We start from the raw sequence: 23,994 nt of genomic DNA, 5'->3' as shown, positions 1-23,994 counted from the left end.
AAGTCAAGTATCTTCTCTTTCAAAATTACACTATGGGCCGGTCCTAGATTCAGAAGAGTAAATGACCATTTCTTCTTCCTCCTTTTCAAATATCAAGCCAAAAGTATTAGGGTTATAGTTCAAATATATTATGAGTCTCTGTGGGTTAGCCTGAGACTTTAACCATCAAGCTGAAAATTGTTTCTATAGGAAAACATTAAGTTCCAAACAACTGACTTAGAAGTGAACAACTGATTCATAAACTGAGGAACATCACTACAGCATTTGGAATTTTAAAACAAAAATCTCTCATCCCAAACAAAATGACTAGCTTTGTAGAGACTCAAATAATTTTTCTTGTCCTAACAACTCATTTAAGTCACTGTTAAATTGCTAATAAGAATCAGTGATCTTTACTGATATTAGAGGGCTAAACACTGAGCCTCACAAACTTAATATTTCAGTCTAAATAAACATAATTTCCTTCTCACTTTTGAGTTGGGACCAAGTGATTTAGGCAACACATTTTTGAAGGCTGAAGGAAACAAAGCCTGGCACAGGTTAGGCTTTAGCATAAGTTGGTATTTCTTTCTTACCTCTAATGGATCCTCTTTCTCCAAGCTATGTAATGTGTTAGGCACTAATTAGTATGATTCCCAACTGTCTGATCACATGAGATGGGGGTGGGGAGAAGTAAAGAGCTAGGCTGCTCACCTGAATCTTCACTATCATAGCACGTCCTGTTGTACGATTGGAACTCAACTTGGGGAGGCAGGTCCTGGGTGGACACTGGGGTACCCTGGGGATCTGCGTAAAGCAGCAGCAAGGGCTGATAATGTCCCTTGATGCATTTGGTCACCACATCCTTCCATTTGGGCCCAATCTGTACCAAAACAAGAAGAACATGATAATTATACCTCATATCCACAATTCAAACCCTGCCTTCCTGTACTATTTTTCTAAAGAAAGTGAAAGAGATGAAAAGGCAGGAACTGGGTAAAGAGACAACTAAAGAAATCTTAGACCAGAAAGTAACACACTTTTTGTTAAATCTTTTTTTACTAAATTCTTTTAGAAAGCATTACAACCCTACAAAAGAAAGAAAGTATGAATAAAATTAATTTCTGTAAAACATCAATTCAATTGTGAAATATGAATAAGTTCCTAAAGGTACATATGCTATGTGAGGGACTTCAGCTTCCTTGGTGACCAACTTCTTTTCACGGACATCAAATTAAAGCCCTTGCTTGAAATTTGCATTTCCATAATTTTCTCCTAAATATTAAAATCACTTTTATGAAGCTGAAGAGCAGACAGAAACGCTCACAGACAGCCCTTAGTAAATGACATTCAGTTTCAGAGTTCACACATGGCAGGACCTCAAATGTCAAACTGCTTAGAATAGACAGCTGAAAGTTCTCGGCCTAAGCCATGTGCTGGATTCAGCTCTGCTACCACAGTGGAAAAGAGTAACAGAAGCACCATGAAGTACCAATCCAACTGAATCCTCAAAACAACCCATCTTAAGCTTGAACCAGTCACATTCTTAGATGCTGTGCTCTTGGAGTTGTACAACTAGCACAGCGCTTTGTTCATAATAGATGTTCAGTAAATTTATAACTGAGTTATTATTTCAATTAAAACACATTTATATGCTTTTCACATACAAATCTTATGTAATACCTCATAAGAGTATTTTTCAAATAAAAAAAACTAAAGCTCAAAGAATTTATATAAGTTGCTGCAAATTACAGAAACGTCAAAAAAAAAAAAACAAAGAAGAAAAAAATGAGGGAATTTGACAAAGACTTCATTATTTGTGAAAGATACTGCTTAAAGTCCATGGATTGGTGTAGATCATAGTCAGCAGCCCCTCTAGCAGCTAACCTATCACAAGGGGCTTCCTAACTCAGGCAGATCACCTAAACCACTTGAGCCAGACTTTGAGGTTTAGACAATACCAAGTTTCCTCCTTTAAGTATCTCCATAGCCCTATTTTTCCCTGTACTATCCTGAAAAACATGTTAATCCATGATAGGGCACTTGAGGAGATAAACATCAGAGAATAATTTATAGCAGCCCTGAGACAAAGCACTACCCGCTGATAATTATAAGATTTGGAATTCTGAACTTCATGTTAACTATATAACCTAATTTAAGGCATTAGTCTGTTCCCACTCAAATATTTTAAAAAAATACTTTGTCAACTATAAATGTAGAACTATGCTGAATGCCTGGTGAGGGGATTCAGGGAAAATAATGAAAGATATATTCATCCTGTCCTTGAAAATCTAGCCATCTAGCTCTTTATGAGGGTATGAATACCCTCATAAATTCGACAGACAGACAGACAGACCAAAAAATATAAAATATGTCTTAAAGAGGTCTGGGGGAGAGTCACCATTCAAAATTATGAAAATAAAACACTGAGACAAATAATTATTCTTGGTGTTTTGTTACAGTCACCAAACACTTCAAGAAGGGCTTGAATATTCCTACCTCCTTGACATGAGCATCATCAAAATACATCCATTTGCGGATCTTCGTTTGAAAAAAGAATGTAGAGTAATGTTTGCCGTAGTAACAGATCATCCCAACTAAGTACAGTTCAGACTGCTTGGCCCGGTCATCCGTCACTCTGAAAAACAGCTGCGGGGAAAGAAGAGAGAGGGTCGCCACCTACTTGACCGTTTCGCATCGCCTCCCTGCAGACTCCCCACCGATGCGTCTTAGTTAAGGCTGGGCACTGACTTGCTCTCCTCCCTTCAGTCTAAGGCTTTGTGCTAGTCCAGATTAATCATCAGAAATTAACCTAAAACGGCAAAAAGTAGGCAAAAACAAGCCACACAGCGGCCAGTAAATCTGTGAGGTGGTGACGTTTCTTCATGCCTTTCATTAATATTTTCTTGCTTGGGCCTATCTTAAAAGAGGAGCCAGGAAAGTTTTAAAAGACAACAAAACTCAAGTTTCAAAGGTTTCTTATCAGCTAGCCCCACAAATATAAATTTCCTACTGAGAACCTAAGTAGGGGGTAAGAAAGCCCTGAGGAGGAACAAAACAGCTATACTATTAATAGCATCTCAATTCCTAGGTGCCCAGCCCTGTTCTAACTGCTAAGAGACATACAAAAAAATTGAAGGATTCTGGCCTTGAGGAATTTATATGGTTGAGAAAATAATCATAAAAACTAAACCAGAACCGTACAGAATACGTAGACTATAGGAATTTAGAAAAAAGGAGATTTTATTGTGCACAGCCTACTCAGGTCAGATTCCTAGAGAAGGAAAACTAAAATAAGATCCCAGATATTTCATTTATTCTCAGTCGTGGCTTAATGATATTAAAAAACAGCAAAGGCTGTCCTTACTCACAAGACTATCAGAAAGAAAAGCCAATAGAAAGGAAACCACAGAGTTTTTGGTTCTTCTCTTGAACTGAAGGAAAATCCTGGCTGTACCTACACTAGGGCATGGAGCTGATAAGGTAGAGACCTAGGTCTGGAGTATTTTTTCCTATCTATTCCCCTGGATAGATGCACAGAAAACCAGTAAGCCACTATATTCTCTTCATTCTGCTTCATTACCTTCTCAACAGACACTAGTTCCTCAATATCAATTTCTTATTCTTGGACTCAGGTCACCAACTTTTACCTCCTTCAACTCCCATAGCAGCTCTAGTGAGGACTGCCCACTCCTTTGACCTGACCACCTCAATTGGTTGAAAACAATTCCCTACTTTGTACTGGTATAAACTAACAATAAGTAGAGCACACAATAACTCTATGAATTAACTGATTTTTATCAGTAGCTAAGTTCTGCCCTTCTTGTCTTTCAAGGCCAATGTCAACCCATTTCTTCTAAAAAGCCTTTGCTACCTATACAAAGGAAGTAAGTGAGCATATACACAAGTATATCTGTCCATCTAGGACATACCTTTTTGTTTAATGCTCACTGCCTTTGAGCAATACTAAGACACAAAAACTCTAAGTCAGAGATAAAGGTAACTAACACGTACATCACCCAGCTTAAGGCAGGTACCCAGGCTGTGGATGACATCCTCTGCCAAGTCTGAGTGGTCTGAGTCCCATACCAGCCCAATTGTGATAATCTGTGGAGCGTTCATCAGCACACGACGAATCCGGATCCTCTCTCCACAGTTGCTCTGAAACACATATATAAGGCTAGTTGAACATGTTTCCCACAGGCTCTGCCTCAATCTCACTGACCTCCCCCTCCCACTTGGAACCCCACCCTTAACTTAAAACTCACCGGACAGTTCCGCAGATCCCCCATGGTGCTGGCATTCTGCAGCAGCTCACCAAACATGCTTGGTGAAGGTTTCTCACGTTTTTCCAGCATACAAATAGCCTGATTGCTTCAAGATGGGGAATAGAAAGGAGATGATGGTGGGAGCTGTACTGCACTACAGCTAAATCAAATAAATCATTCATGAAAACTCCTAATTCACATATTTGGCTCTCTTTCTCTGCCCACTATACCAAAGCCCCTTGTCCTGACCAGGCTCAGTGTCCCACAAATGCAGTGAGTACCTCTACCTGTCCCAAAATGCAAAGCTCATAGAATCCCCATTCCTCCTCCCACTTTGCTGGCCAGAACTAAGCCTAAGAAAAGGGGAGGGATGGAAGAAGAAAGAAGGAGAACAAAGGTTATTTTTAAATTACAGTCCTGAGATCCTACAATATAGCACAGACTCAGCAATAAGGATGTAAGCTACTTGGATGCCTTCAGTTAAAACCCAATCACCTGGAGGAGTACCTTAAGGGTACAATGGAGAACCCTGTAAGACTCACCAAAGAGAAGTGGTAGAGATGTAATGTACCATCTGGATGAAAGGCAGTGGATCAGAGGTGGCACCACAGCTAGTACATACACACTGGGCAGGAGAGAAAAAAGCAAACTAAGCAGCAACAGTCATAAACTATTTTGGCACCTATTTAACACCCCACATCCCAGGATAATATGTTCTAGAAGAAAAGGTCTAAGAAGAGATGGAGATAGAGATAGGGTTCACCTGTTCAAACAACGTCATTGCAAATTTCTGGTGGGAAATGCAGTGCTGGGCTGTACATATATCCTCTTTGGTTTCATCAGCAATGTGGAAGTGAATTCTCATCAGGAGGTTTTCCTGACAGGGAAAGAAGAAAAGGAGTGCACCAACAAAACTTAACAGACAAATGTACATACTGGTAAGCAGTTTAGCCAGAGAAACAGCCACCCTCCTGGAAGGCAGAAATATCTGATTTTTTTAAAAACCTTTTAACTTAAAATAATTACAAATTTACAGCAAGTTTTAAAATACATAGAGGAGGTCCCATGTACCTTTCACCCAGTTTCCTCCAACATAGTACAATATCAAAACCAGGAAATGGACATTGATACAATCCAGAGTTTATTTAGATTTCACCAGTTTTACATGCACTCATGTGGGTGTGTATGTGTGTGTGTAGAGCTCTATGCAATTTTTTTATCTTTAACTCATCTGGTTCATTTTTTGTATATATACATGTATACATTTTATATATACATGTATATATACATTTTATATATACATGTATACATGTTTGCATATATACATTTTATACATGTATACATACACGTATATTTTATACGTGTATATATACACATATACATATGTGCACATATTTAAAGCTACACTAAGCAAACATAAGAGAAAGTGAATGAAGAGCAGATAAATGAAGTGGTAGCTGTAGATGATATGGGAATTAGTACTGGTTTTTCTGACTTTCAGAAACAAGAGATTCTACAGCACATTTGATGCTAACAGATCTAGTAGAGAGAATGACAAATAAAAAAACCAACAACAAAAAAATCCCAACAAAATCCTTAGGAAAATAAGAGAAGAGACAGCCTCCAAAGCACAAGAGGAAAGGTTTAAGTGCCATTGGCTTACAATGAGAAGTAAAAAAACAGGAAGATGTGCGAGCATATTTGCAGTTGGTAACGAGGTGTGAGTTCCCTCCAATGGCTACTAGTTCTTAATGAAGTATGAGCTGCAGTCAGTAACTACCACAGGAAGTGGGATTTGGTAGACAAGACAGAAGTTTTGAAATAGACATCCCAGAGTAGATCTGCAGAGCAGTTCTGAGCGTCCACTTGAGGTTTGTAATTATGAATTTAAGGTACAACTGGTGGGCCAGATTGGCTATTTTCTTGCCTGATAATAGTGATTCGGGTTCAAGCAGAGGTGAATAACTGGGCTCACCCAGACGAAGAGAATGGAGGGTGATGGGGAGTGGAGGGTGTGGACCACAGAATTGATGCTGCTTAAGGAGGGAAGCAAAGGCAGGAGATTAATGGTGAGAATGGCAGGGCAGGTTTGGAGGACAAAGATAAAAAATTTTTGCAGAGGGGGTAGTTGAAAGAGTAAGCAAGAAAGCCAGGAGGTGGTGAATGTACACATATTTAAATTCAAAAGGTACTGTAACTCCTAGTCAAGGGTCCAGGGAGTGACTAGGGATGTATGCAGAAGGCCAGAATAGAAGACAAGGACATTAGTGTTGGGGATATCAAGGAACTTGGGAGCCATAGTGCTGAACAGCTCCATCCCTGGGATACAGAAAATAATGACAAAGCAGGAGTGGAAGACTCTAAGCCAGGAGGAGGTAAACCCTTCAATGACTGAGCAGTGACTAGAAGGTCAATGCCAGCACTAAAAGGGGAGAGCATACAACCAGAGGCAAAATGTTCAAAGGAGAAGTGGGATGACTGGTTTGCAAGAGGGCCGGTGAGGACTGATGGTCTGAGTTGCCACAAGGAGGCCACCAACCCTGCCTTCTGATGCTGAGGCACAAAGGGTGAGGGTAAAAAAGTAGCCTCCATTTAAAAGGTACAGAACAATCAATACCCTCAGGGAATAATCAGTTTCAAATAAAATCAAGACATGGAGGGATCATTTAAAACAAGGCTAAATATATACAGAGGTTTGCTGACCACAAAGCATACATTCTGAAGGTGACAGCTGGTTAAGCGTGGGAGAGCTGGGGTCCAACCAGGGGATGTACACAGCAGCATGGAGGTGAGCACTCCCATAGTAATGGATGACTAAAGGCAGGGAAAGCAGTCACCAGGCACCATGGGATTTGTCCTGAGTGTCTTTTTTTTTTTTTTTTTGTCTTTTTCATGACCAGCACTCAGCCAGTGAGTGCACCGGCCAGTCCTATATAGGATCCGAACCCGCGGCAGGCTGCGCTCCCAGCGCCGCACTCTCCCGAGTGCGCCACGGGGTCGGCCCCTGAGTGTCTTTTAGAAGCAGGTGGGCTCTAGGTCCTGGGGGGGGGGGGGGAGAGAGAGAGAGAGAGAGAGAGAGCAAACTGCCTGGGAAAGATTCCAGCCATTCCCCATTTTCTTCCCATTGCCGCTAAGACACTAGTACAAATCACCACCCACCAGAGGTTTAATTTTCCAGGTAAGAAGGTCAGTTCAGAGAGGGTTCCTGCCTTGTCCCCACCCAGGGGTGAAGATCTGCAGAGCATCCTGGGAATGTCCACGCTCAGAGGAGCCAGGGACTAGTCTCTCAGAAAGTAGAGAAACAGGTCCCAGGATCTCATGCCACCTCGTCCTCTTTGCTCTCCTCTTCACTCTCATGATACTGTCTGCGGTTGGTGATAACCAAGACATCAGAATCATCTTCAGAGCTGGACTGTTCTGATGACTGTGGCTCACCTCAGAGTTCTTGCTGAGCCTGTCTGTTCCTTTTGTTGTGTTTCTCAGCCACTTCAGAGAAGGCCTCAGGCCAGAGCCCCTCCTTCTGCAGAGAGTGCCCATGGTCCTTGCAGAGCGCAGAGGAGATCTCAGCCTTCACCTTTTCTCCTTCTTCAATGGGGTCAACAATAAGAAAGTCCTCTCTCTTGTCCAGATGTTCTTGTGGTATTTGGAGGTCATGCTCATCAGGAAGCACTGTCCTTGAGCTGTCTCCACCTCACACAGATTGTCCCCTGGGGTCCTGAGTACCCTCATGATCTGCTGCTTGTAGGAGGGCACCATGTGCTCCCCCATCACCTCATTCACCACATGCTTCCTCTTGGGGACTTGAGATATGCTGGGTCCTGTCCCAGGGTGGTTAGGAACACAGAGACTGTCAACTCCTCCTCCTGAGTTCCTTGGATGGCAGGCTCAGAACCCAGGACTGTTTTGAAGATAGCAAGGAGCGTTTTACCTCTGGCTCTCAGCTCCCAAGGGCAACCTCATTTTCCAGGATGGATGCTGAGAGTGGCTCGTCCTCAATTCACTTCAAGACTGAGCCAACAAAAGCACAAAAAAGTGACTTGCTGGCAGTCACAACAGTAACATCAGCTTGGACTCAGGTCACTGGTGTCCCCAGTTCCCACCAGCCCAACTGCCTCAGTACAATTTTGTCACATGTATAGAATCAAGTGACAACCATCACAATCAAGATACAGAACAGTTCCATCACCCCAACATAACCTCATGTTAACCTATCCCTTTATACCCTTTCCTATCCAACCCCATCCCTAACCCCCTGCAACCACCAATCCGTTCTCCCATCCTATCGTTTTATTTCAAGAATGTTACATTAATGGGATCACATCATACACAAACTTTTGATATTGCATTTTTCACTCAGTACAATTCCCTTAAACCCATCCAAGTTGTTGTGTAAATCAAAAGTCCATTCTTTTACAATGTGTTTTTTTTTTTTTAATTTTATTTTGTCGATATACATTGTGGCTGTTTATTGCTCCCCATCACCAAAACCTCCCTCCCTTCTCCCTCCCCCCCTCCCCCCCAACAATGTCCTTTCTGTTTGCTTGTCGTATCAACTCCAAGTAATTGTGGTTGTTATATCTTCTTCCCACCCCGTTTTTTTTTTTTTTTTTTTGTGTGTGTGTGTGTGTGTGAATTTATATATTAATTTTTAGCTCCCACCAATAAGTGAGAACATGTGGTATTTCTCTTTCTGTGCCTGACTTGTTGCACTTAATATAATTCTCTCAAGGTCCATCCATGTTGTTGCAAATGGCAGTATTTCATTCGTTTTTATAGCCGAGTACTATTCCATTGTGTAGATGTACCACATTTTCCGTATCCACTCATCTGATGATGGACATTTGGGCTGGTTCCAACTCTTGGCTATTGTAAAGAGTGCTGCGATGAACATTGGGGAACAGGTATACCTTCAACTTGATGATTTCCACTCCTCCGGGTATATTCCCAACAGTGGGATAGCTGGGTCGTATGGTAGATCTATCTGCAATTGTTCGAGGAACCTCCATACCGTTTTCCATAGAGGCTGCACCATTTTGCAGTCCCACCAACAATGTATGAGAGTTCCTTTTTCTCCGCAACCTCGCCAGCATTTATCGTTCAGGGTCTTTTGGATTTTAGCCATCCTAACTGGGGTTAGATGGTATCTCAATGTGGTTTGGATTTGCATTTCCCGGATGCTGAGTGATGTTGAGCATTTTTTCATATGTCTGTTGGCCATTTGTATATCTTCCTTAGAGAAATGCTTACTTAAGTCTTTTGCCCATTTTATAATTGGGTTGCTTGTTTTCTTCTTGTAAAGTTGTTTGAGTTCCTTATATATTCTGGATATTAATCCTTTGTCAGATGTATATTTTGCAAATATTTTCTCCCACTCTGTTGGTTGTCTTTTAACTCTGTTAATTGTTTCTTTTGCTGTGCAGGAGCTTTTTAGTTTGATATAATCCCATTTGTTTATTTTTCCTTTGGTTGCCCGTGCTTTTGGGGTCGTATTCATGAAGTCTGTGCCCAGTCCTATTTCCTGAAGTGTTTCTCCTATGTTTTCTTTAAGAAGTTTTATTGCTTCAGGGTGTATATTTAAATCCTTAATCCATTTTGAGTTGATTTTAGTATACGGTGAGAGGTATGGATCTAGTTTCATTCTCCTGCATGTGGATATCCAGTTATCCCAGCACCATTTGCTGAAGAGGCAGTCCCTTCCCCAGTGAATAGGCTTGGTGCCTTTGTCAAAGATCAGATGGCAGTAAGTGTGTGGGTTGATTTCTGGATTCTCTATTCTATTCCATTGGTCAGTGTGTCTGTTTTTATGCCAGTACCATACTGTTTTGGTTATTATAGCTTTGTAGTATAGCTTAAAGTCAGGTAGTGTTATGCCTCCAGCTTTATTTTTTTTGTTCAGCATTGCTTTGGCTATGCGTGGTCTTTTATTGTTCCATATAAATGTCTGGATAGTTTTTTCCATTTCTGAGAAAAATGTCTTTGGAGTTTTGATGGGAATTACATTGAATTTGTATATCACTTTGGGTAGTACGGACATTTTCACTATGTTGATTCTTCCAATCCAAGAGCATGGGATATCTTTCCATCTTCTTGTATCCTCTCTAATTTCTCTCAGCAGTGGTTTGTAGTTCTCATTTTAGAGATTTTTCACCTCCTTGGTTAACTCAATTCCTAAGTATTTTATTTTTTTGGTGGCTATTGTAAATGGGCAGGCTTTCTTTTTTTTTTTTTTTTTTAACACAGAATAAACTGTGTTTATTTTTTTTTATTATTATTTTTTTAATTTTATTTTGTCGATATACATTGTAGCTGATTAATGCTCCCCATCACCAAAACCTCCCTCCCTTCTCCCTCACCCCCTCCCCCCCAACCATGTCCCCTCCGTTTGTCTGTTGCATCAACTTCAAACAATTGCAGTTGTTATATCTTCTTCCCACCCCCCCGGTTTGTGTGTGTATGTGGGTATGTGTGTGTGTGAATTTATATATTAATTTTTAGCTCCCTCCAATAAGTGAGAACATGTGGTATTTCTCTTTCTGTGCCTGACTTGTTTCACTTAATATAATTCTCTCAAGGTCCATCCATGTTGTTGCAAATGGCAGTATTTCATTCGTTTTTATAGCTGAGTAGTATTCCATTGTGTAGATGTACCACATTTTCCGTATCCACTCATCTGATGATGGGCATTTGGGCTGGTTCCAACTCTTGGCTATTGTAAAGAGTGCTGCGATGAACATTGGGGAACAGGTATACCTTCGACTTGATGATTTCCATTCCTCTGGGTATATTCCCAACAGTGGGATGGCTGGGTCGTATGGTAGATCTATTTGCAATTGTTTAAGGAACCTCCATACCATTTTCCATAGAGGCTGCACCATTTTGCAGTCCCACCAACAATGTATGAGAGTTCCTTTTTCTCCGCAGCCTCGCCAGCATTTATCGTTCATAGTCTTTTGGATTTTAGCCATCCTAACTGGGGTTAGATGGTATCTCAATGTGGTTTTGATTTGCATTTCCCGGATGCTGAGTGATGTTGAGCATTTTTTCATATGTCTGTTGGCCATTTGGATATCTTCCTTAGAGAAATGCCTACTTAGCTCTTTTGCCCATTTTTTAATTGGGTTGCTTGTTTTCTTCTTGTAAAGTTGTTTGAGTTCCTTATATATTCTGGATATTAATCCTTTGTCAGATGTATATTTTGCAAATATTTTCTCCCACTCTGTTGGTTGTCTTTTAACTCTTTTAATTGTTTCTTTTGCTGTGCAGAAGCTTTTTAGTTTGATATAATCCCATTTGTTTATTTTTCCTTTGGTTGCCCGTGCTTTTGGGGTCGTATTCATGAAGTCTGTGCCCAGTCCTATTTCCTGAAGTGTTTCCCGTATGTTTTCTTTAAGAAGTTTTATTGTCTCAGGGTGTATATTTAAATCCTTAATCCATTTTGAGTTGATTTTAGTATACGGTGAGAGGTATGGATCTAGTTTCATTCTCCTGCATATCGATATCCAGTTATCCCAGCACCACTTGCTGAAGAGGCAGTCCCTTCCCCAGTGAATAGGCTTGGTGCCTTTGTCAAAGATCAGATGGCAGTAAGTGTGTGGGTTGATTTCTGGATTCTCTATTCTATTCCATTGGTCAGTGTGTCTGTTTTTATGCCAGTACCATACTGTTTTGGTTATTATAGCTTTGTAGTATAGCTTAAAGTCAGGTAGTGTTATGCCTCCAGCTTTATTTTTTTTGCTGAGCATTGCTTTGGCTATGCGTGGTCTTTTATTGTTCCATATAAATGTCTGGATAGTTTTTTCCATTTCTGAGAAAAATGTCTTTGGAATTTTGATGGGGATTGCATTGAATTTGTATATCACTTTGGGTAGTATGGACATTTTCACTATGTTGATTCTTCCAATCCAAGAGCATGGAATATCTTTCCATCTTCTTGTATCCTCTCTAATTTCTCTCAGCAGCGGTTTGTAGTTCTCATTATAGAGATTTTTCACCTCCTTGGTTAACTCAATTCCTAAGTATTTTATTTTTTTGGTGGCTATTGTAAATGGGCAGGCTTTCTTGATTTCTCCTTCTGCATGTTCACTATTGGAGAAAAGAGATGCTACTGATTTTTGTGTGTTGATTTTGTATCCTGCTACTGTGCTGAAATCATTTATCAATTCCAACAGTTTTTTTGTAGAGGTTTTAGGCTGTTCGATATATAGGATCATGTCATCTGCTAACAGGGACAGTTTGACTTCATCTTTTCCAATCTGGATGCCCTTTATTTCCTTCTCTTCTCTGATTGCTCTGGCTAGTATTTCCAACACTATGTTGAATAGGAATGGTGAGAGTGGGCATCCTTGTCTAGTTCCATTCAGGATGATATTGGCAGTGGGTTTGGCATATTTGGCTTTAATTATGTTGAGATACTTTCCCTCTATACCTAACTTATAGAGGGTCTTTGTCATGAATGAGTGCTGTACTTTATCAAATGCTTTTTCAGCATCTATAGAGATGATCATATGGTCCTTGTGTTTGAGTTTATTAATATGGTGTATCACATTTATTGATTTGCGTATGTTGAACCAACCTTGCATCCCTGGGATGAATCCCACTTGATCGTGATGAATAATTTTACGTATGTGTTGCTGTATTCTGTTTGCTAGTATTTTAGTGAGGATTTTTGAATCTATATTCATCAAGGATATCGGCCTGTAGTTTTCTTTTTTGGTTATATCTTTACCTGGTTTTGGTATCACGATGATGTTTGCTTCATAGAATGAGTTTGGGAGATTTGCGTCTGTTTCAATCTTTTGGAATAGTTTGTAAAGAATCGGTGTCAATTCCTCTCTGAATGTTTGGTAAAATTCTGCTGTGAATCCATCTGGTCCTGGGCTTTTCTTTGTTGGGAGCCTTCTGATAACAGCTTCAATCTCCTTTATTGTTATTGGTCTGTTCAAATTTTCTACTTCTTCATGGTTCAGTTTTGGGAGCTTGTGTGTGTCCAGAAATTTATCCATTTCTTCCAGATTTTCAAATTTGTTGGCGTATAGTTGTTTATAGTAGTCTCGAATGATTCCTTGTATTTCAGATGAATCAGTTGTAATATCGCCTTTTTCATTTCTAATTTTTGTTATTTGAGTCTTCTCTCTTCTTTTTTTTGTTAGCCATGCTAATGGTTTGTCAATTTTATTTATCTTTTCAAAAAACCAACTTTTTGATTCGTTGATCTTTTGAATTGTTTTTTGGTTTTCAATTTCATTCAGTTCTGCTCTGATCTTAATGATTTCTTTCCGTCTGCTAACTTTAGGTTTGGATTGTTCTTGTTTTTCTAGTTCTTTAAGGTGAAGTGTTAGGTTGTTCACTTGCCATCTTTCCATTCTTCTGAAGTGAGCATTTAATGCAATAAATTTCCCCCTCAATACTGCTTTTGCAGTATCCCACAGGTTTTGGTATGATGTATCATTGTTTTCATTAGTTTCAATAAATTTTTTGATTTCCTGCTTGATTTCTTCTTGGACCCATATGTCATTAAGTAGAATGCTGTTTAATTTCCATGTGTTTGTATAGTTTCCAGAGTTTCGTTTGTTATTAATTTCTAGTTTTAATCCATTGTGGTCTGAGAAGATACATGGGATAATTCCAATTTTTTTGAATTTGTTGAGACTTGATTTGTGACCTAATATGTGATCTATCCTGGAGAATGATCCATGTGCTGATGAGAAGAATGAATATTCTGAGGTTGTTGGGTGGAATGTTCTGTAGATATCTGCCAATTCCAATTGGTCTAGAGTCTTGTTTAGATCTTGTGTTTCTCTACTGATTCTTTGCCTAGATGATCTGTCTAATATTGACAGTGGGGTGTTCAGGTCCCCTGCTATTATGGTATTAGTGTCTATTTCCTTCTTTAGGTCTAATAGAGTTTGTTTTATAAATCTGGCTGCTCCAACATTGGGTGCGTACATATTTATGATTGTTATGTCTTCTTGATGGATCAGTCCTTTTATCATTAAGTAGTTTCCCTCTTTGTCTCTTTTTATGGTTTTTAGTTTAAAGTCTATTTTGTCAGATATAAGAATAGCTACTCCAGCTCGTTTTTCTTTTCTGTTTGCATGGTAAATCTTTTTCCATCCTTTCACTCTTAGTCTGTGTGAATCTTTATGGGTGAGGTGGGTCTCTTGTAGGCAGCATATAGTTGGGTCTTCCTTTTTGATCCAGTCAGCCAGTCTGTGTCTTTTGATTGGGGAATTTAAGAGTTGTTATTGAAAGGTGTTGATTTATTCCTAGCATTTTATTGGTTGTTCGGTTGTCTTAGGTGTCTTTTGTTCCTTGCTTTCTGATTTACTGTTTGGTTTCTGTGTTTGTTGGTTCCTTAGGTTGTAGATAGCGTTTTTGTTTGCTTGTTTTCTCTTCATGAATGCCATTTTTATTATACTAGTGGGTATTGATTTTTCTTGGGTTTTTATGGCAGTGGTAGTTATTTTTCAGGAACCAAACCCAGTACTCCCTTGAGGATTTCTTGTAAGGGTGGTCGTGTGGTAGTGAACTACCTCAGGTTTTGTTTGTCTGAGAAATATACTATTTGCCCTTCATTTCGGAAGGATAGCCTTGCAGGGTAGAGTATTCTTGGCTGGCAATCTTTGTCTTTTAGTATTTTGAAAATATCATCCCATTCCTTTCTAGCTTTTAGGGTTTGTGATGAAAAGTCTGATGTTAGCCTGATTGGGGCTCCCTTATAGGTGATTTGATGCTTCTCTCTTGCAGCTTTTAAGATTCTCTCTTTGTCTCTGAGTTTTGCCAATTTGACTATGACATGTCTTGGAGAAGGCCTTTTTGGGTTGAATACGTTTGCAGATCGTTGAGCTTCCTGGATCTGAGGATCTGTGATTTTTCCTATACCTGGGAAGTTTTCTGCCACTATTTTGTTGAATATGTTTTCAATGGAATCTCCCTTTTCCTCCCCTTCTGGAATACCCATGACTCGGATATTTGAGCGCTTAAGGTTGTCTGATATCTCTCTCAGATTTTCTTCAATGTCCTTGATTCTTTTTTCTTTCTTTTTGTCTGCTTGTGTTATTTCAAACAGCCCATCTTCAAGTTCAGAGGTTCTCTCTTCAACTTCGACAAGCCTGCTGGTTAAACTCTCCGTTGTGTTTTTCATTTTGCTGAATAACTTCTTCAGTTCAGCAAGTTCTGCTACATTTTTTTTCAGGACATTGATTTCCTTGTACATTTCCTCTTTCAGATCCTATATACTTTTCCTCATTTCATCATGATGTCTAGCTGAGTTTTCTTGTATCTCATTCAGTTTCCTTAGAATTATCACTCGAAATTCCTTGTCAGTCATTTCAAGGGCTTCTTGTTCTATAGGATCTAGAGTTTGAGATTTATTAACTTTTGGTGGTGTACTTTCTTGATTTTTTGTATTTCTGGTATCTTTTTTTTGGTGTTTATTCATTGTGGCAGGGGGTTTCACAGTCCACCGGTTTGAGACTAATGACTAGCTAGGATGTTGCTGTGGTTGCCAATTTCGTATGGCTCCCTCCGTGACTGCTCAGGTGGCCTCTAGTGCCTTGTGTGTGTGGTTGCCTCGGGTCTTGGGCTTCTCCGGGGAGCCACCTTTCTGGTCAGCTTGGACTCTGCTGGGCTGGTGGATCACATACCACAGGGTGTGTGATCTCTGTTGAGCTTTCACTTCCTGTGCAGGACTTCTCCCTGTTCTGTGTGCTCTGGCCCAGTCTGTTGGATCGTGCAGTGGTGACCCCACAGGGTGTGTGGTTTCTGTCGAGTCTCCGCCTCTCTGGCCTCACGTCTCCCCAGTCTGTGTGCACTGTGCTGGGCTGGGGCGTGTCTTCTGCAACCCTCGTCTATTAGCTGGGCCTTCAAGACCCTGCTCGGCACCGCCTTGCCCAGGAAGCCTTTGTAGCACTGTGTAGATCTTTCTCGGGACTTGTTCACCTTTGTATCCCCCTGGCGTAGACCGAATCTAGCGCCCACCTGCAGCCAGCTCTCCGGCAGGTTCAAGTGAACTTGGGAACTCTCCTACCACACTATTCCCAACCAGAAATTTGTTAGGCTTTTTTCCGAACTGGTGGCCGCAGAGATGGTATCTGCCTCCCAGTAACAGGAAGTTTACCGGGGGCCGGAGTCCAGGGTGTGGTGGAGTGACAGTCGGCCTGCCCGTACTTCCTTGCCCTCCTGACACTGGTTGGGGATGCCCCACGCCACCAGCCCCGCCAGAGAACCACGGAGGGAGTGGAAGGGGAGGCAGGCCCGCAGGCTCTGGAAAGTCCCGCGCTGGGCCAAGCAAGTGGGAAGGCTCAGTGACGGCCGAGCTGGGCGGAGCTGCCCGCACCTGGGAAAATGGAGGCAGCCCCAGGGCATTGAGTGAACCGGTGATGCAGGCGGGAGCCGGGTGGGCGTCAGCCCCCCGAGCAGGGCTGGGCCAGGGGTCACTCACAGTGCTGTGCCAGGTCGGGTGCTCACTCTCTGCCTCTGGTTTGTCGCCTTCCCCGTTCTCGGCCACTGCTGCCTCGGGCTGTTCAGTCGCGGCGTGGCTCGGGCGCTCCCAGGAATCTTCTTTAATGCCAGCCTGAAACCTCAAATCCTGAATAGGGCAGCTGGCCGCCTTCAGCGCGGCCCTGGCCTCCGGGATCCTGTCTGCATCCAAAGCAGCCCTGGCGCCGTGTTCCCTTTTTCGAGACTCGCTTTTGCAGCTAAGAAACAGTTCTTTTCCTGCTCCACACTTCAAAGCTGTTGCCTGTAAGTGAGGCAGCCTCTCCTGCCGGGGGCAAAGTGGCGGTCAGCCCCCATGACCGGCCAGCAGCTGCGGTCCTCCCTTAAGAGATGGCAAGAGGAAGGTCCACAAGTTTCCCGGCTGCCTGAGGCCCAGTGGCCGCCTTTTCCACCTCAGCTACTCCGCGCCAGCCACCGCAGTCACCACCATCTTGAACCGCCCCCCCATTCTCTCCTCTTCTGAGAACAGTAGTTGGATTCTTTGGGGAATTACCTGTGTGCAGTCCTAATGAGCTGTCAGTGAAGGGGTCCTTTCTTCCCCTAGCTTAGCCTCTACCTAAACTAGGATAATCAGACATTCTCTGCTGGGGCTTTGAATGATGAACACAAATGGAAGAAATTAGTTCTTGCTCATTCATTTTAGCACATAGCCGGGGCAAGATTCAAAAGTCCATTCTTTTAAATTGCTGCATAGTATTCCATGGTAAAGGAGTACTGTACCACAGTTTGTTTAACTACCTGCCCAATGAAGCACATTTAAGTTGTTTCCAGTTCTTTACTATTATGAATAAAGCTTCTATGAACATTCATGTATTGGTTTTTGAAGGAACACAAGTTTTCATTTCTCTGGGATACATGTCCAGGAATGCAACTGCTGGATCATATGGTAGTTTGCATGTTAGTTTTTTAAGAAACTGCCAAACTGTTTTCCAGAGTAGCTATACCATTCACATCCTCATTAGCAATATAACAGTGATCCAGTTTTTCAGGAGTACCTCTGATTTTGGCCCATGGGATGTATGTTACTGTCAGATTTTTTTAAAAGGATGCACAGAGAGAGTCTTTTGAAGTATGATTCAGAATGCTGGGGCACTGGGAGCAATGTAGGTATCTATATAGCACATCCCACTTGAGCTAAGGACTGAGTTATTCCCTGTTTAATTATCTTCAGAAATGATGGAGTTATCAAAGCGTGGTCCCCAGACCAGCAGCACCAGTATTAGCATCACCTGGGAACTTGTTAGAGATGAATATTTTTGGGCCCCACACCAGGCCCACTGAATCAGAAGCTTTGGGGGTACAGCCCAGCAATTTGTATTTTAATAAGCCTTCGCCCCTCTGTAGGTGAAAGCCACTGTTTTATGGAATGGCAAATACAATACTACCCTAATCCTGAAGGAAAAATAATAAGCCCACTAGGCAATTCACAATGCAATATCAGAGACACTTTAGAGCTCTGAAAAACTGGAAAAGCTCCTAATCCTAACTGTGGAAGTAAGGGAACAGTAAATGCCCCTGTAAAGTAGCCAGTTCCTGACAGAGACCATCAGCAGTCCTACCTCACATCAAAGAGGGCCAGAGGCCAGCACTTACAAAGCACTCCGCAGCATCACCCATGATTCCCAGCTGGAAGCGCTGTTCATCCCGGAAAGTCTTTGCCAGAGCACTGCGGAGAGTGTCAGATGGAAGCACTTTTTCACTGCTACACTGAAACTGGTCAAAGATTCCCTGTAGGGAAGGGGTTAGACAAGAGAAAAGGCACAATGTGTTATTAAGCTTCTACACATCCCAGTGTTATATTAGCATCTTCACGCTGATAGCTATGGAACCAAATGTAGATCCCATTGGTTGATATGTGTGCACTTAGTAATTGAAAAAAAAAAAAGAGTCAGAATGAAGGGCGAGATCTGTGCTGATAAGGATCCTCACTGGTCCATCTGAGTGTGATGCCACCAAGAACACATTAGGAGAGACCGTTGTCATGAATTAATGTAATGCAGTTACCTAATTTCCTCTGATACAGATAGAGGTAAATGATTAGGTAAAAAAAGGTAAACTACGTGTAAACGAAATGCAAATTATTCCCTGGGGGCTCATCCTATGAAATTTGCCCCCCATTTTTAAAATTTTCAGCTAATATAAAATTACCAAAAAGTACAAAGAACAATATAACAAAAACCTGTGTGTCTAACACCCAGAAATAAACATTCCATCATGTTTACTTCCAGTCTAGAAAGCTAAAGTCCTGTTTAAGACTGCTCCACCCTTTCTTTACCAGCCACTTACTGTCATGAGTTTGTTGCATAATCTTGTTTTTAATGCTTTTACAGATGTAATCCCTAAACACTACATAGTACACTTTTGTGTGTGTATATGTACTTTTTGTTTATGTAAAAAGTATCACACTGAACTTTACTTTTCTATGGTTTTTCTTTTTCACTTTTTGCTTGCTTTTTTTTTTTTTTTTTTTAATTCAGCATTGTTTTTGAGATCTATCCATGATGATATACTCATACCTGGTACATTCTTTTTCTCTACTGTATAGCAATTTATCCAGTGACTATACCACATCTATTTATCCATTTCTTTACTGACAGACATTTTGGCAGTCTCCAGTTTTTTGCTATTAAAAAGAGGCTATGGGCCGAGCCCGTGGCGCACTCGGGAGAGTGCTGCGCTGGGAGCGCGGCGACACTCCCACTGTGGGTTCGGATCCTATATAGGAATGACCGGTGCACTCACTGGCTGAGTGCCGGTCACGAAAAAATGACAAAAATAAAAAAAAATTTAAAAATCAAAATAAAAAAAATAAAATAAAAAGAGGCTATGACAACTTGTACTTCCACCAATATATGATATAAACTTGTTCATATTCTTGTTAGCTATTAATACTGTCAGATTGGTGAATTTTAGTCTTTCTAACTACATTTAGTCTTTCTGGGTCCTTTGTGAGTATTACTTGAGGCAAATATCTTCTCCCAGTCTACTGACCTTGGTTATAGCATATTTTGATGTACAGCAGTTTTTTATTGGAGTATAATTAAATGTATCTATCTTATCCATCTTTACCTGATGAATGCAACCTGCAGAAAATGGAAACAAAGGTGACAACAACTGGCACCTGGTTTGACGAGTCCCTTTTAAAGTAGTACTGGACCCTCCCCAGACACTGGAATGTGCTCCTTGACATCATGCAGCCCAGATTCTCACTAAACCACCCAGACAAATAACTCACTCAGCAATGTGTTACATACCAATAGGCCAGAAGAAAGTCTCTTGCTTGAAATTATTAGTAATTTCTTCATATAAAAAAACCCCAGTATTACTTTTCAGGTATAATACTAATGAGATCAGAAATGAGACCACTTTAAAAACCTAACTCTGTCATCTAAGAATAGGAGGTCCCATCAACCTTGAGTGGTCAATTCTTGGTTCTCATCTTACCTAACCTATCAGCAGCATTTAACTCAGCTGATCTTTAAAATAGCATCTTTCCTTTGCTTCAAGGGCATCATACTCCCCTGGTGTCCTGCCTACCTCACTGGCCACTCCTTATCTGTCTCCTTTGCTAGTCGCTTTTCAATTCCAAGGCTCAGGCCTCAGATCTCCTGGATTCCCTGCAGCCATTCACACTCTCAGTGGTCTCATCTAGCATCATAGTTTTAGATACCACACATATGTTGACAACTGCCAAATTTATATCAACAGCCTAACTCTCCCTCCTGAATTCCAGATTTGTCTATCCAACTATACACTGGACATCTCCATTTGAATATCAAGAGGCATCTCACATTTAACATAACCCAAACTGAATTTCTTACCTTTCCTTGACAAATCGGCTCCATCCACATTATTCCGCATTTCAGTAAATAACAACACCATCCTTGCAGCTGCTTAGGCCAAAAACCTTGGAAGTCATCTGTGACCCCTCTCTTGCTCTCAAAACTTACATCCAATCAACTGAAAAATCCTGTTATTTCCACCCTCAAAATATATCTAGACCCCCATCCTCCTCACCACCTCATCTGCTATCACCTCCTCATCACCTCATCTGCTATCACCTCCTCACCACCTCATCTGCTATCACCTCCTCATCACCTCATCTGCTATCACCTCCTCATCACCTCATCTGCTATCACCTCCTCACCACCTCATCTGCTATCACCTCCTCATCACCTCATCTGCTATCACCTCCTCATCACCTCATCTGCTATCACCTCCTCATCACCTCATCTGCTATCACCTCCTCACCACCTCATCTGCTATCACCTCCTCATCACCTCATCTGCTATCCAAGCCATCTCATCTCTCCACTGGATGACTGCAACAGGTTCCCGACTGATCCTCATGTCTCCCTGAGGGGACACAAAGCAGTCTCAATATAGTGGTCAGATGATTTTTTAAAATATCAATCAGATCATGTGATTCCTCTGCTCAGAACCCTCTAAAGGCTTCCCAGTGCATGCATGGTAAAAGCCAAAGTGATAAGGCCTTACACAATCTGGCCTACTATCCTACTTCCGGCTCAGCCTACACAGTCCCACTGGCCCTTCACTGTGCCCCAAACCCACCGCACATTCTGGACCCAGGGCCTTTGCACTTGAGTTCTCTGCCTAGATCACTCTTCCTCTAAATATCTGTGTGGCTCAGTCACTCATTTCTTTCAGGTTTTTATCCAAACATTATCTTCTCAATATAGTATTTCCTGATCACATTATTTAAAAATGCAAGCTCCACCCTCCCTTCCCCAACGCCCCACTACCTACCCTTAACCTGTTTTATTTTTCTCTATGGCACTTATTACTATCTGTCATACCACATATTTTACTTATTGTCTGGTTCCTCATAAGTATGAGGACATACATTTTTGTCCTTTTATTCCCTACTACTCTCAGCACCTACAATGAACAGTACTGGCATACAAAGGGCAAGTAATAACTATTTTGAAATAAACAAATAAATGAATCAATCAATCACTCATGTGATGTGGGTAGATCTTCTTAAGGAGAGATATTATTAAGTCCCTCTTTTTTTTTAAACAAGAGTCACCTAGAAAGCTGAAAAACTTTCTTAAGGTAATACAACTGGTTAGAGCAAATCAGGACTAACCTCAGTTCTGCTAATTTCAAGTCAAAATTGTTTTCCTCATTCTACCCTCTCCCTAGCATCTTTCCTCCTCACACACATTGAGTATCTATCCCTGTAGCAGCTCAAGACAGATTACTGGATAATGTGCTATTATTTCCCTACAAATTATTCCATATGGTGTGGTGGAGGAAGTGCCAGCAATATATATTTAGTATTATTTAATAAGCTGGAGGAGAAATCTATTATGATTACTCCAAGTTATTTTGTATCAACCTAGGAATGTATTCACAAGTCTGTTATAAGGTCAGGTAAAGACAGAGCAGGGCCTTCCATAATTTGTTGCTGGAAGGGGAAGAATGTTTATCTATGACCTCTTAAACTAGACCAAAAGCAAAGGTCTAGGTCCACAGTTAAACAATTGGATATCTGTCCAGTGTCCTATGGAATTTTGGAACTTCAGGGAAATAAGGAAGGTAAGAAAAGCAGTGACTGCTTCTACAAATTGCACAGTGGCCTGGCAACCTGATGATTTGCTGAGAGAAAGTCACCCCAGCTTGGCAAAACTTAGTGACCACTACTACATCCCAGCCTGCTGCTCTCCCCAATTGTTACTGGTAAGACAGTACTGCTGACAAAGGCTCTATGTCCCGAGCAAAGAATGGATGAGGTTTGGCTGTTTGTTCAGAGTCCAAAACTGGTTCCAAAACAAGTCAATAGGAAATTATTTCCAGGATAGCTCTATACAAACTTGACATTCACAAACTTTGGCACCTTTAGTCTTTCTCAACTGGTTTTCCTCAAGAATTAAGCCCTAGTACTCTAAGGCATCAACTGTTCCTAATGAATTAACTTCTCTCCTATGCATACAATAGTTATATACCATCCTAGAGAAAATTAAGACAATAGTCACTCATATACTTTCTGTATTCTGTGGTCAGATGATCCTGTTTGAGAAAAGACACTCAGACATGGCACAGCATAATTGTTAAGAGCGTGAACTCTGAGTTCAAAATCCCACCCCTAATAAGTACCAGCTAATTTGCCTATTGGGCAAATTATTTAACTTCTCCGGGCCTCAGTTTCCCTTTTAAAAGAGATCTAATAATAGTATTTACCTCCCAGGGTTATTTAAGGATTAACTGAATGTATATATATATCTCTTAGACTAATGCCTGGCAGTATGATAAGTGCTAATGTTAGGTATTATTATTATTATTCTAGTTGGGAGTCATTTTAGGTTACTAAAGAGCCAATCTGCCACTGTCCTATGCTGAAGAAGGGCCCTGAGTCAGATGCTTCTGCCTTGAACTACCTCCTCAGTCTCTGAGATCTCTGGGTAGGAAGGACTAAACTCTTTTCTATTCCCTGTTCTGTTGCTCCCATTCAAAAGAAGCAGATTTCCCATGACCTAGATAACAAGGGTTTAAGCAGAGAAAGGAAAAGGTCTGAGGTCGGAGCCTGTATCCACACTGGATCTGCAACAACAGATCTGGCTCTTGTGTTCACTGGCATCAACAACTTCATGCTGTACTCTTTTCTCGCCTCTTATAGGCAGTCTTCTCCATATACACTGAGTATCTGAATATATTCAGAATGGTCTCTGATTGCATATTCTTTATTTTCTTATTTTAATTATTGTTGTCAGTCTTCCTCTGCTATTGTTAGGAAGAAGCAAGTGTATTAGGGATGAAGCAGCCTGATTCCGCCCAGCATGCATCTGTGGAGCTGCAGCTCTGGAAGAAGCTGTAGCACAAAGCCCCTCTGTTAGGGCAGCACACTAACCCCTGTGTGTCCCTCTCACATGAGCACAGGGGCTGAAATGGACCTCCTCCTGTTCCCTTTTTCACCCTCCTCCCACCTTTCCCAGAGGGAGATCCTGTTCACATTCACACCAAAGAAAGCCAAGAACATTTAGTTCAGCAGTAAGAACAGGTGGCAGCACCAATAAGAAACAAAAACTGGTATTCTTCCAATCGCTGAGTTCTATGGCAGAAAGAGAGAAAGGGCAGGAAAAAACAAATCCCAGGAATCACTATTCCCTGTGGGGTCTCTGATGGTTCTATTTCAATAATCAGAGAAAACCCACCTTTGAGGTTTCTCTCTGCTCTTATTTTCAGGGTGAAACCAAAGAGGTCTTCCTTTTCATTCTCAGGAAAAGGCA

General features: G+C 41.3%; 1 protein-coding gene and 1 pseudogene across 9 annotated transcripts in view; both read right to left on the bottom strand.

The window, feature by feature from the left end:
• Positions 1-23,994, bottom strand: part of USP54 (ubiquitin specific peptidase 54) — a 65,205-nt gene that overhangs the window by 27,318 nt on the left and 13,893 nt on the right. For all 9 annotated transcript variants that reach the window (XR_010024019.1, XR_010024020.1, XM_063101490.1 and 6 more), the window contains exons 3-9: positions 18,339-18,473; positions 5,011-5,124; positions 4,790-4,872; positions 4,248-4,353; positions 3,994-4,140; positions 2,479-2,628; positions 694-862 (exon numbers count right to left, since the gene is read on the bottom strand). Coding sequence is in view for 7 of the 9 variants with exons in the window: in XM_063101490.1 (XP_062957560.1) it covers positions 694-862; positions 2,479-2,628; positions 3,994-4,140; positions 4,248-4,353; positions 4,790-4,872; positions 5,011-5,124; positions 18,339-18,473 (904 nt within the window). In the remaining 2 variants the exon portion in view is untranslated. The remainder of the gene's footprint in view (positions 1-693; positions 863-2,478; positions 2,629-3,993; positions 4,141-4,247; positions 4,354-4,789; positions 4,873-5,010; positions 5,125-18,338; positions 18,474-23,994) is intronic.
• LOC134382398 (probable RNA-binding protein EIF1AD) lies at positions 7,429-8,207 on the bottom strand (annotated as a pseudogene).

The sequence above is a fragment of the Cynocephalus volans genome, chromosome 7 (genome assembly GCF_027409185.1).
Source record: "Cynocephalus volans isolate mCynVol1 chromosome 7, mCynVol1.pri, whole genome shotgun sequence".
Classification (NCBI taxonomy): domain Eukaryota; kingdom Metazoa; phylum Chordata; class Mammalia; order Dermoptera; family Cynocephalidae; genus Cynocephalus; species Cynocephalus volans.
Note: the sequence above shows the minus strand (reverse complement) of the source record. Positions and strands in the feature narration are given on the sequence as shown.